This window comes from Neodiprion virginianus, chromosome 1 (assembly GCF_021901495.1).
Source record: "Neodiprion virginianus isolate iyNeoVirg1 chromosome 1, iyNeoVirg1.1, whole genome shotgun sequence".
In the NCBI taxonomy this organism is placed as follows: domain Eukaryota; kingdom Metazoa; phylum Arthropoda; class Insecta; order Hymenoptera; family Diprionidae; genus Neodiprion; species Neodiprion virginianus.
Window position 1 is genome coordinate 6,840,195 of NC_060877.1, and position 13,686 is coordinate 6,853,880.

Consider the following 13,686-nt stretch of genomic DNA (forward strand, 5'->3'; position numbering starts at 1 on the left):
CAAGTGTGTACATATGGACGAAAATTATACCAAGCTGTCGATATTCTTATTACAGAATTCATTTCTCCTTAAAATTCCGGTGCAAGATGCGTGAATCCATTTTCCAAAACTACTGAAACTTCGAATGTATTATAAAAGGAAATTTCCGTCAATGGCCTGCCTTTCGCCAGTTAAAAGTGCGATGCTTCAAGCCTGTAATTTTCCCCTATATTAGATCCTCCTCCGAACGAACTTCGCTAAATGTCCTGGCGTAATCGTTAACTCTCTTGTTTCGCACGGCTAATCAAGTCCACGGCCCAATCATCATTTGCGATCGGTCCGGAAATAATTGGCGCTGCTTAATCACGAATATATTAGCCTGGTCGGCAGGAGCCAATAGGGAACCTTATCGATCATCATCGGCCCCCTTTATGGCCAAGGCACACCGGCTGGCTTGGCAATATTTAGATCGGGGAGAACATGAAACCGTTTCTTCGCGGAGAATACGATCACGCGTCTCATAATACAATCTGCAGAATTGATCGTCGCCGGTGATTAAAAAGCAGTAAAATAGCACGTTTGTTAGAATCAGTTGAAGACTTAGCTTCTGTTAGCTAAAATATCACAATATTGGGACTTTCGTTTGTTTTGCGATACTTGTATTATCAGTTTGAAAATCTAGATCGAATGCGTAGATCAAGCGCGACTTTGGATGACATTACTGGGAATATAAAGTGACGTTCCTTTTCTTCCAGCAGCTCATAATCAACAGTTCAGTTAACTTCATGATTGAGCGACGGCGGCAGGTTGATAATCGTTAAAAGAATAATGCCAAGAACTTATTTTTCATCGAGGCGAGAGGGAGGCAGGGAGATAAATTCTTGGTAGGGATTGAAAATTCTAGTCTGTTGTTAGAGTAATTGCTCGATATCTGAAAACGGAAATTCTCTAGACGCGTACGGTATGATATTATGCACTTGCACGGTTTGCCCTTGCGAAGGATAACTGTAACGAATCCTATTATGCGTTCTCGAAAGTCTTGTCGCATTCCAGAGGAAACATACCAACCATATTTGAACTAGAAACTGGACTGTTCCACTTTGGGAAACCGTCATCCCTGGATCGGATTATCGTTGTAATGTATCTCGCTGTGGGAAATAATTGCGGTCAAGGGGTATGGTTGAAACTCCGAATTTTAAAAGCTCCGAAAGCGCCAAATTCCGAATTTTTTGCCGGTGAAACTTGAAGTGAAGATATTAAACTTTCGTTCAGAGAACTTTGCTCTATCGTAACTTGAATTTTCGGAATCTTGCATATCGGAACTTTGAGCCGGCGGGTTTCCGACCATTCGGAACTTTGTAGTTTCGTCAAAGTTTGATTTCTCTACTTCAGGTGTCTCTATCAAATAATTCGGAATTAGGCGCCTTCGGAACTTTTCAAATTCGGAACTTTAACCTCACCCCGCTGTCAAACAGTGAATTTTCTTGGCTCATAACCAACCCAAGCTTATTGAACGCTGAGCATTCCGACTAACAATAAGGCACAGTTGCACGACGTTATCAATGCACTCTCCGTATGTTGGAGAGACGTTGCTAATATTAGACCGATGTAGGTATGGCAACCATCGATTCAAACACCCGGAAGATGTGCACAAGTGTAACGCTTCCAGGGTTGTCAACAACTATTATTATACCTCTCTTAAATGCCATTGCAGGGAATTGCTGTGGTAAAAATAAGTTGCGGTGATATTTCTGAAGAGTTGTATGTAATATTCGTAGCATCAATGTCAAGTAAAATGTTTCGAGTATATAATTGAAAAACGGAGAACAAGAGGGCGGGATATCCGATTTTTCAGCAACCAAAGGACACTCACCTTGATTTTAAATTGCATGATTGATAAGCACCAGACCGGCACCAAATTATTCGTGTCTGGGGGCTTCGGAGAGAGTCGATGGTAATAATTGGTTGAAAGTGTAACGAAGTATTTGCCTACGCGAGGTCTGTGAAGAAGAATGAATACCAAGCCCGCGTGATTTTTCAACTCGATTTCACGTGGAAGACCCGATAATCGATACCCAATTAAAAGTTGCCGAAGTAACTTCGGGGAATTAATACGTGCTGGCATAAAGCTACAGTCTCTTAAATTTGCTATCGAAACTTTTTAACCCGCGTTTCAAAGGGTACAAGGTAGGTATATATACACGTATACAAAACGAATGGAGCCAAGTTTTGGGGTGGTAAAAATTTACATCCACAGCTGTAGGTGTATGATTTGAAACTCTGACATAACGTTTCAATAAAGCTTCGGTATGCCGGGTCACGTACTAGCGCTTCTTGAAAGATGAAACATCAATATTAATTAGTTGACTCCGTCTACGTATAGGAAACGCTGCGAATATGGTCGCTGAACTATTTACCCGAGGGTCGAAAAAAGGGGATTGAAAAAAAGTGGACACAGTTCTAAATTACAGATCAATACAAATGTGTTTTATAATAATATCTGTAGTAAAAGCATTTGTTGACAAAAGATTGATCGATTCGGTTACAGACAACAGTAACATAATTGGCACATATTAATGAATCTATCTTATAACAGTGAGTGTAGAAGGTATATTCACAAATTCACAAAAAATTCGTCGCCGATGAGAGCTGAGCGATGAACATGAATTTTCCGGCCACGATTGGCGTATTTATTCAAAAGTTGACAGTTGCCAGTAATTTATGGCATTCCCGTCTTTCCCACTCTTTGATGACCATTTCATATCGCACCATACGGTCATTGTTTTCTGGATCACTCACGCAGCTTGATCAATGCGCAATAATATTGGGGCTCTTTGTTACTCTACGGTATTCTCGCGACTCGGTATATGTGTTTGCATTCTAAATTCATTCTAGGTATTTGAGTGCATCGAGACTTGCTGGGAAGCTGGAATTACTCGGGGGGATGCGAATGGAAAAATATTGGCCTCATCTGGTCTCACATAGATCGTTTTTAATCTAATATACGTATAATTTGATCATTCATTTGGCGTGACCGAGGGAGCATTATAATAATCAGATTTATATAATTCACTAAGCGTGAAATGAAATTGCATTCGACTGAATCAATTGTTTGATCCGATTCAATAATTTGACCAACGCAATGTTCGGAAGTTTGAACAAATTTAGACCTCACCTTACCGATCGTTTGGATTATTTTTTTTTTTCTTTTTCTTCTCTCATTTTTATTTATACGTACAAAATTGAATCCGTTACGCAAAAGCATTGAACACATTATAAGGTTGCTAAAAAAAAACCTCGTATACCGAAGACGAAACTCTTTTTTCACATTCACGGTGAAACATCTGAACAATATTTATATATTGATCGTGTCCTTTCGGGTAAAATAAGTTTAACCTACGCGGTTATTTATTGTTTAACAATTTCAGTGAAATCATTTCGGATATTTGTATTCGATTCTTAACACTATTGTCGCAACGTTACGAATGAATCATGATAACAAACTGTGCGAAAATATGGAAAATTAAAAACAGTTGTCTTCCTTGGATCCGATCTAGGAAATTTTCTATTTCACCCAATTCGAAAGATCATAAATATTTAATTTTTTTCTTAACCGTGGATTGTTGGTTCCGATTCTCGAAAAGTAATTAGCAGGGCACGTAAACCGGTTTCGAATTTCAAGGGAGACCATTGAAATAAATTACGCCACGGCTGAGCAATAAAAATTTAGATTCATTATTCTTTGAATTATACAGTACGAACGTTAAACAAGACTGACCTTTGATGTTGAGCGTTTGCAAGTTGATTATGCCTCCGGGGTGTTTGGTTTGCTTGTTTGGCGAGTTTTCAACCGATAATAACCTTTTTTCTTTTCAAAACCTCGCTCCAGTTCCTTTTCTCGTTTACTCGCTCGCTTGCTTTCATTACACGCTTATTTTACTCGTTACTTGTAGGTATTCGCACCTCGAACCGCGAAATTTTATTTTGAGGTTTAAAAAAATTCTATTGTATATCGACCGCATTGTTCGCGTTCTTTTTCACACGCGACAAGAATTACATCTGCGATTGATACGTGAAAAATAATACATAACAATTCAAACGCCAACGCCAAATTATTATACTAGGTATAATAATTATCACTACAATTATACATTTCGTACCTGAAAGTATGGAAATTTATTTGCAAAACTGATAAATTACAACTACAGAATCTGAATGTATAAATTTCATTTAAATTCACAAACAAATTAACGCAACTGATAATAACAATGTTAGCAATAACAGCTGGAGTGCTATTTCATTTCTCTCCAATTACTTATCATAAGAATTCTCATGCATATAAAATCTACCACTTGAAATATAACCGAGGGTTCTTCGTAGTCTAGCAGTAGAACCGTAAAAAAAAGTCAAAGCTTGTAAGCTTATCGATTGCAACCAAGAAGCTGGTCTGGAATTTATTCCCTATCGTAGAACGTGGATGCCTGATGTCAAATAACGTTTTATATTCCGATCGTTTGGTTTCACTTCTTCTTCGCTTTCTTGTATTATACCTACGTATAACATGTTTATCGTGCATATCCGCATGGAAAAATATACAAGCGCAAAAAAAAAAACCTTTTTGAATTTTTAGCCCTCAAATATACGTTAACTATACTGCAAAAATGGAACAATTATACTTTTGTTCCTTTACAATTTTGATATATAATATATAATCATTTTATGAAAATTGATTGATTTCATAAGTATTGATGAATTGTCTTTTAATGATATTCAGGAAATAAGTAAAGACGAAAGCTTCTTTAAATCTGAATTATTAATTCTTCAAGCTAATATTAAAAACATTAAAAAAAAAAATAACAAAAATGCTATCAAACTGGAAGCACCGAGTAATGCCTTTCAGAAAAAAACTGTTATAATAATATGCGCGGAAGCATGGCAACCGATAACATGCATATTATAAATATATGCGGATATGCTATATATGATAATAATAGTAAGATAAATGTAGGAACATGCGTAGATCACATCTTCTACAAGGGGAATTTAAAAGTTTCTGCCGGGAAACTTGTGGACCCAATTACTGATCATTACCCAACAGGACTCAATCTTAGCGCTGTTTCAAAAGATAATTATGGCATTAATAAAAAAAGTTTATTCAGTTGTGTGCAATTGAAGATTACGATGAATTGTGTCTCTTACAGGATATAGAAGATAAGTTTTCGTGAAAAATTCCCATTTACGAACATAATTATTTCGCACACTTGAGCAGCAGCCAAGAATCCGACAATATTGTAAATCTTTGACTGTTGTTAAAATTCTCGGCCGTAGTTACACGATCATCTTCGAGTGTTTTTATTTTGCTGACTCCTAAAACGCCTAATGTAGAAAATCTCTCTGTGTAATGTCGGGAAAGTGCGCGACGTAGGAATACTCAGCCAACGATAAAAGCAGCAAGTATAGAAGCTTTTTTGCCGTACTTGAGCCGGGAGCTTAAAATGTCGCTGACAGACGTTTGAGAGGCGAAAACTGTTTTACGGCAAGATAAAGGAAAGAAGATGAAGAAAAAAGTGATAAAAAAAAAAGATACACACAGCCAAGATTCGAGTCTTGTAAAACGTTTCTCTCCCATAGCCTCCGGCTTAAACGAAATTCAGTCGGATCCTTGGAAAAGAGGATCAAGTCGAGTAAAAATTGATACTAAAGACGTATAATATTAGGCTGCCTGAAAAAAGTAATTTGACCCACAGAATGCGGATTTGTTGACTGGGGGTAAAAAATTATAAGCGCGGTTAATACAAGGACGAAAATACCGAATTTTCAAGGATGTGAAAATTTTATCCGTAGAATTATTAAAATTCAGAAAGACCAAGTAAGGAATATTGGAAATACAGAAAGGTGAAAGCATAAGGCGGCAAAATTTAGAATCTGTAAAAGATTTTCTTATTAACGAGACGAATCCCGACGATTCTATATTTTTGGATTCCATGTTCTGACCCTTTTATTTTTTTATTCCTACATACTTCGGCTCACCACGTTTTTGAAATCTATGAATTAAGTTTCAGCTTCTCAAAAAATTCAATATTTTGACCCCCGTATTTTTTGACCTTTCTATATTTTCATCCCCACTCGGATTTCCATGTCACGATGATTCCGACGCGCAGTTTCTCTGCTCCAAAAACGATTATGTAGCGAACCGGGATGTCATTATGTTGCAGAAATTCGCTTGCGGAGATGAGGAGACAATCGTATTCGTCCAGCATGAGCATCGGGAGTTCGAGCGGCGCCGGCGAGCCTCTGATCGTCGTCGAGGAGAGCCTCCTGGGGGAAGAGGAGGCTGAACGGCGAAGAACCGAATCTCCGCCCCGCTGTGTGGACCCGGATTCTCCCTCTCTCAACCCTTATCTTCTCTCGCCCTGGCGAGAGACGCGGAAACATTCCCTTCCCACGCCCCAGTGCACTTCGGGTATCACCGCGTCGCAGGTGAGCTTGGACATCCGGGTTTCAGGCGACAAGACGCGGAGCGAAGACTCCGGATGGAAATGATCTCACAATCCGAAATAAGGACGGGCGAAGAATTTTCAAAGTAGCCAATAATGGGGTCTCAAAGATTTTTGAGGGAATCAAACTCGCTTTATGACAATTAGAAATCGGAGAACAAGGCGCAGGAATTATAAGTACAGTAATGTGTGTATTTTTTATTTCTCAACCATCATCATCGTTTTGCTGATAACTAGTCAGTTTTCAAATCACAATCTTGAATGTAACCGAATACACCATTGACCCAATTGGCTTGAGCTGGAAAGAAGTCGTCTGTATTCGTCCAAAAATTAGTTGAATCGAATTTTCATCCTTATTTTTTGTTTTATACATTAATTTTACGAGGGAATTCCAGGCTTATTTTACATTTTTACGCTAAAAATTTATCGACAATATCAAACGAGCAGCTGTTGCAAATGGTTCACTGAACCTGCCGCGATGAAAAATATTCAAATCAGGTTCAGCATCGGAAGAAAAAGCATTTTTTTTCACTTTTACTGAGACACAAGATTTTTCAAAAATCAAATTATATCTTGGTAAAAAAATTTGAGAAAATAAAATACCTTGATTGTTTGAGCCATCTTTATTTGAAAGTTTCATCACTCACGAAATACGGTTGCTTTCGTAATAAAGTCGGTTAAGGATAAAAATTCAGTCTAACCACGCTAGAAAATGTGTCCCTAGTATAAAATGAACTTACCAAAATTCGTGAAACTTGATCGCGTCAACTTATCCTTTTTGAAATAAATAGTGATCGATTTTTCTTCCTCTATCAATCTTGGCATCACATTCGGCGAAGTCGCGTCACCTCCTTAAAACCTCTCTTCGCTCCTCCGTTCTATAATCGTTTCGACCTGAATATGGAACAATGTTCCTCCATTCGGCTTCCTCCATTCAACGGACAATAGAGAAGGATAAGATTTTTCCTCGACCCTCGGCCCTTCGTCACGCAATTTCGCATCCTTTGCACAGGTCCGGCGGCTCAGCGAACGCGGAGAGGGTTCCGGACCGACGCCCCGGGAAGCGGCCTTCCTGGCGACGCTGTCTCAGGCCCCGACACCACAGCCGGGAGGCCGTCGACACTCGGTCGTGACGATATCGAGGGTGCCGCCGACTCTTTTCGGCCGGAACCGGCGCGAGTCCATCGCGGCATTTCCCATGGGAGCCCCGAGGATCCTTCCGAGCAGACGGGACTCGTCTTCGAGCATCGGTCTGCCGCCCAGCAACAGCGGAAGCACGCACAATCTCCAGTTGGACATCATGGACGACATCGCGGAGATAAAGGCGAAGAAAGTGAGTCGAGGGCTGTGATGAGGAAAATTTATCTCGTGGCGTGAAGGAAATTCGGAGCGCGAGGGGGGGATTTGAAACGATCGTTCGTAAATTGGGGCGGGGTTGAAATTCTGAATTGGAAAAGTTTCGAAAGCGCCAGATTCCAAATTTTTTTTCTGGTGAAACTTAAAGTAAAGAAATCAAACTTTGACGACACATCAAAGTTTCGAGTGGGCGGAAACCCGATGCTCAAACTTCGGAAAGTGCGAAAATGGAAAAATTTTAGACTCTGAAATATCGAAATTCTAAATGATCGAAGATTTTCAGTTCTGCGAATTTCTGGCTTGGTGAAATTTAACCAGTTTGATGTTTCTTTGTTTTTTATTTTCGATATTTTTATGTTCGGAATCCTGGTAATTCTGATTTTCGGTTTTTATGATTTTTCACAACCACTCGTTGAGTAAACTACGCTGTGTGAGTATATTTTAATTTTCAGACTATCGTAACTACTTTTCGGAACTTTGCTCAATCGTAACTTGAATTTTCAGAATCTTGCATACTATACCGGAACTTTGAGCCGTCTGATATCCGATCATTCGGAACTTTGTTGTTTCGTAAAAGTTTTATTTCTTCGCTTCAAGTTTCGCCACCAAATAAATCTGAATTAGGCGCTTTCGAAACTTTTAAAATTCAGAACTCCAACCCCGCTCCTATAAATTGCGTTCGCCTCATTTCACGACGATTTTCGATCACTTCCGTTGTTCTTCCGTTCATGTCAATGATGCAATTTACGCCCCGCTTCCGCTATTCTCTTCTCGGGTGATTTTTTTACTGGCTATTCGTGCGGAATGATCGATTCAACAGATTCGATAGCGTGCGCGGTTAACTCAATTTTCTTTGCTCTGGAAAAATAGTTCAGTTCCATACTGATGCATACAGACTTGTCACAATCGTCTGATAATTTGCAGGTAATTCGAATTTTCCATTTTTCCTGTTCGAGTGTTTCACTTGGTCGTTAACTGTGTAATAACTGTTGGATCGAATATTTATCCTTGATTTTTTCCAGTTCCTAATTCAAGTGCCCCTCATCGTGAACAATTGAAAACCGAAATCGTTTCAAATTTTGATTAACTTCAGTAGATTATTTGATCCCTTCTCTTACCATTTTCTAGAATTTAGACTTGGAATAGGTCAAGAAACCGTAAAACATTGAAACTTGACAATCCACCAGTCACAAAGAATTGACAGGATAGTTCAGTATTTTTTGATACAACGATGAAAAATTGCAAGACCAGAGTAGACAGAATCTCAGTCTTTCGAAGGTAATAAATATACGTACACCTATTTTTTTTTAATCTCTAAGGTTGATGTAGCGCTAAATTTTACTTCAAAAAATTTCGTAAGTTGAAACTCCTCAGAATCTAAATTAAGAAAATGGTAATAGACCGTTAGAGAAAGCTGTGTGAAATTTTGAATCCAAGAGTTTTTTGTTCCAGAAGAATTTCCTCCTCTAGGCCCACTTGAGGAAGTTGATTGGTCAAAAATCTATACTTGTTATTAATTTTTGCATCATATTCGCGAAGCGCGAATTTTTTTTGACAAAAAAAAAAATCAGCAACTACTGTAATTACAAACAGAAGTATAAAAATATCGGTGCTTCATTTCAATTTGCTTCAAACATTTAGAAATCGATCTACGATGTCTGATTTTGGGCAGAAAATCATATTCTTCAATTCCAGTAATTCCCATATTTTTATATTTTTAAAAAGATCTCCGCAGCTTCCGAGTATAATATTTTTACAAATACTCAGTGTATAACTATTTCCTAGTATGAGACTCGTGAAAAATAACCATTCCAATTAGCTCCCTACAAGAATTCGAGGAAAATTCTCTTTCAACCCCCATCTCTGAATTTTCTCCAACCGTTTCCCCGGCGCAGGTGCGCATGAAGATGTGGAAAACGCCGTCCCACGAACGAGTCTGCGAGGTTCAGCCACTGGAAGGAAACGTCGCGGCACAAAGATACACGCAGCAGCAGCAACAGCGGAGATATTCGGACTTCTCGATCGCTGGAGCGCTGCCCCCGGCGACGGGTTCGATCCGTCGTCGAGCCTCGGAGATGCCGAAGCTGCCGTCTGGGGCGGCGGGGCTGGCGGGAGCCTCGACGCCGGTGTCGGGGGTGTCGGGGGCGGCGGGAATCGTCTGCTCCAACACGGACCTGATCTCGATTCTGAGCTCGCTGACGTCCTCGGCGACGGAGATAAACCGCTGCGGCCTGGACCAGGATGCTGGCTCGAAACCGGACCCGGGCGCGAAGAGCGCTGATCATCAGCAGCGGCGGGGACGGCTGGTCGACTTCCGGTCGAACAGCTTCGACGTCTCGATCCTCCACGGGACCGGAAACAAGCCTCAGGGTGCGACGTCGCCCCGGAACCCGTCGGCGCCGTCGAGCTGGTTTGTAAAGCGGCACCAGCCGATGTCGAAGAAGCAAAAGGGCGAGGAGGCCGCACCGACCGCCGTAACCTTCCGCGACGAACGATCGACCGTCGTAAAGATCTTCGACCCCCTCGCGAAACCGGCGAAACTATCGCCGACGCCGGAAGTCGCCGCGAATCCAACCCCCGAATCTACCAGGCACAAGGTCATCTGGGACGACAAGAGCGGAACCAAGGTCGACGCCCAGGTACTCGGGAGCGCGATAGAGGACTTCCTCACCGCTCAACGGGGGCCCGATCCGAGCCCCGAAACACCGACTTCCGGCCCCTCGAAATCGGCCGGGGTTTCGCCCAGCAAACCGAGGTCCAGTCCCAGCAAGGTCGCCACTTGGTTCTCAGGCGCCAATTCCAAGGAGGAGGAACAGACCGAGAACTGCGAACCTTCCCTCTGCTCTACCCTCAAGGACCTCTTCGTTAAGTAGATCGCTCGTTGATCCTCCTCGTACCTGGCGATTAATAATTTCTTATCGGTCGGGTTTTTATGTCCTAGTTTGAAGCAGGGTGCAGTTTGAAAGAGGACTTACGTGTACTCGGGAAAGAGAATTTATTTGCCGATCGAATGATCTCGCATCGTTTTACGATCTGATCGCAACTCATCGACGGCTGTTGATCCTTTGGGACTTTTTTTTTATTCCGTTACCTTGCGGACTGTGCGCTATACCGGTAGCTTAAACATCGGTGGAAAACAAATTCGAACTACGAACTACGTGGAATTTAGTCGATGCGATGGTTAAAATCACGTCGAGTCTTTCGGCTTTTGAAGAAATTGACGGTTTCGATGAGATGTAAAATTCGACAGGAATTAACGAACGTAATATTTGAGGAATCATCTGCGTAAACCTGCTTGTTAAAAGAAAAACGCAGTCAACGGATATGTAATTATAATTTGAAAAAATTTATTTTAATTGATTGAAATTATTTTTATTCGCCAGGTTTAAGAATAATGCCGCGGTGGAAGAACCGGTTTTTGATTTGATTCGCGCGCCTGTTCGTCGTGAGAAAATTTAAGGAAGTAGGAAAAATTGTTCTGGATAATTTAAAATGAGGTAGCATCTGAAGTAAAGCGATTAAGGTCAACAGGTCGTTAATAAAATAATTGCATTTAACGAGAGCTACTCTTCTCTGAGGAAAATGTAACAGCTCTGCCTTTACGACGTTATTTTTGCTCCAGCACTGAATGGGAAAAGAAATTCGATGAATAAAGGAAACAAAAAATTAACTAGAATATGATGCGTAAGTATAATTTAATACCTACGGATAATGATAATCAATATTTTTGGTCCTGTGCTACTCGAAGAGTAAGTGAAAAATATAGGTATATGAATTAACAATGGAAAACAATCAATCATGATGTGAATTTCAAAACGTCATCTATTTAAACAGAATTCGCACAGGATGCAATGCAGTAAGAAAAAATATAATTTTCGTCGTATAAATCGGATATCTATAAATCGTATAAATTCGATGTTTATACAAATAATCAGTAACAATATATTAACGCACGGAATAACGTGCATAAATAAATAACTATATGGTGAAAGGTACAAGCGTATATGTAATTTCCTTTGCTGGTCAAAGGATGTAGTGAATATATGCATACATGTACCGTTATACGTGTATGTATATTCTATATACCTACCGCACGATAGGTAGGATTGTAAATATGAGGATGATATTATGGATGTGTAACAGTTCTTGAATGTTTCAACCAACTTCGTATAATGTTATACCTTACCCAATATTGTATATCATAACGTAAACTCATGTGACTTAAATAACCGGTAATTTTACATGGCAGATACATGTATAGGTATTAATACGATGCACTGGAAGCAGGCCAATTGTAAGTGTGCGCGGATTCCGGGACGATAAGATAGTAGAAAATACACGATATCGACCAGAGAGAACGAGGATAAATCAAATTTCATTTCACTCGCCGTTTCCGACACTGAATCGTATCGGATAAAATCGATAAAATATCGTCCAATGAAATAAAAACCTTTGATCGATTTCCCATTCACTGGCAATTCCACACACGATAATGCGAAAATATTTCTAGCGCGTGATTTAATTGAAATTTGGTGCATCGCATATTTACACGTAGACACGTTTAGTACCGGAAGTAAAGCAAGGACCATTCCTAACAGTAGATTATACATGATAAATTTATAGATACAACATATATAGACAATCGTATTACGAGGATTTAAAATGTGTCATTTTATGTACCCATACTATAAATGTAAATTACAAATTGTGGGTGTGTATTGTACGATCAATCATTAGTACCTATTTAAATATATAGATACGCATATTACTATCGGTATATCGACTATTCATGTGTCTTAACTTCTTGTTTTGGAATACGTGTATAATATTTGAAATTGGCTAACACATCTTTGTGTATGTTCATATTTAGCGATAATTTGTATAGATTTATATACACATAAATATGAGATAAATATGATATGTCATTGAATTAACGCAATTAATATTATATACATATATATATTTATATATTTATATAGCACCAAGTGACCAAACTGATAGGAGTTATAGATGCGGTCGAGCTGAGTAAATTAACCTGAAGAACGTGTTACCTCCGAAGTCGCATTCGCCAGATACGACCGGCTAAAAAAAAATCCTACCAAGCGCCTTAACCGGTCGTATTTCGCTCGTATGACTTTAGAGACCACACGTTCTTCGGGATAATTTACTCAGCTCGACCGCATCTATAACACCTATCAGTTTGGTCACTTGATGCTGGGTCACCCTGTACCACATATACTATATATGTATATATATATGTATAATATACGAAACGCATATGATAATAGTCCTACCATCATACAAGAATGTAAATAGAATTATCAAATTACGTATAACCTACCTTAAATGTTCCTCGTTAATTATATGTGTATTTAATTATTCACTTCGGATAAAAATTATTCTTACTGTTATTATTGTTACTAATATTATTATTATTATCATTGTGTACCTAAGAATATAAATTATGTGTATATAATACGTAATACATATAAATCGTAATCGGATTTACGAAATGTAAACGCAGTAAACAATATTGCAATAATATATGTACCTATAATTAATCAAACTAACGTGTCGCACCCTGATATTTTAATGAAAAGGTACATACACACATACATGGATACGTAACGATCACTTTCGACATACTTTTGTCTTTTGTGAATTTTATCTTTTTTACCGTTTCTGCTTTCCGCAAAGCTTAAGAACGAATTTCAATATCTTATAATGCATGGGAGACCCGTAGTGCACATATATTTTTCATTAAAAACCGAATTAATGGGTGGACCTGAAAATTCGTTAGAACTACCCATGTACAAAAGACAATAACTATTTGTAAAGTCGCATTTTAATGACA

The 13,686-nt window shown here is 39.3% G+C and overlaps 1 protein-coding gene across 4 annotated transcripts in view; it reads left to right on the forward strand.

Moving 5' to 3' along the window:
- LOC124306258 (uncharacterized) overlaps window positions 1-12,933 on the forward strand; it is a 48,332-nt gene extending 35,399 nt beyond the window's left edge. For all 4 annotated transcript variants that reach the window (XM_046766754.1, XM_046766762.1, XM_046766773.1 and 1 more), the window contains 3 exons: window positions 6,195-6,459; window positions 7,489-7,809; window positions 9,728-12,933. In XM_046766754.1, coding sequence (XP_046622710.1) covers window positions 6,195-6,459; window positions 7,489-7,809; window positions 9,728-10,705 — 1,564 coding nt within the window. In that variant the 3' untranslated portion in view covers window positions 10,706-12,933. The remainder of the gene's footprint in view (window positions 1-6,194; window positions 6,460-7,488; window positions 7,810-9,727) is intronic.
- Window positions 12,934-13,686: the final 753 nt, after the last annotated feature.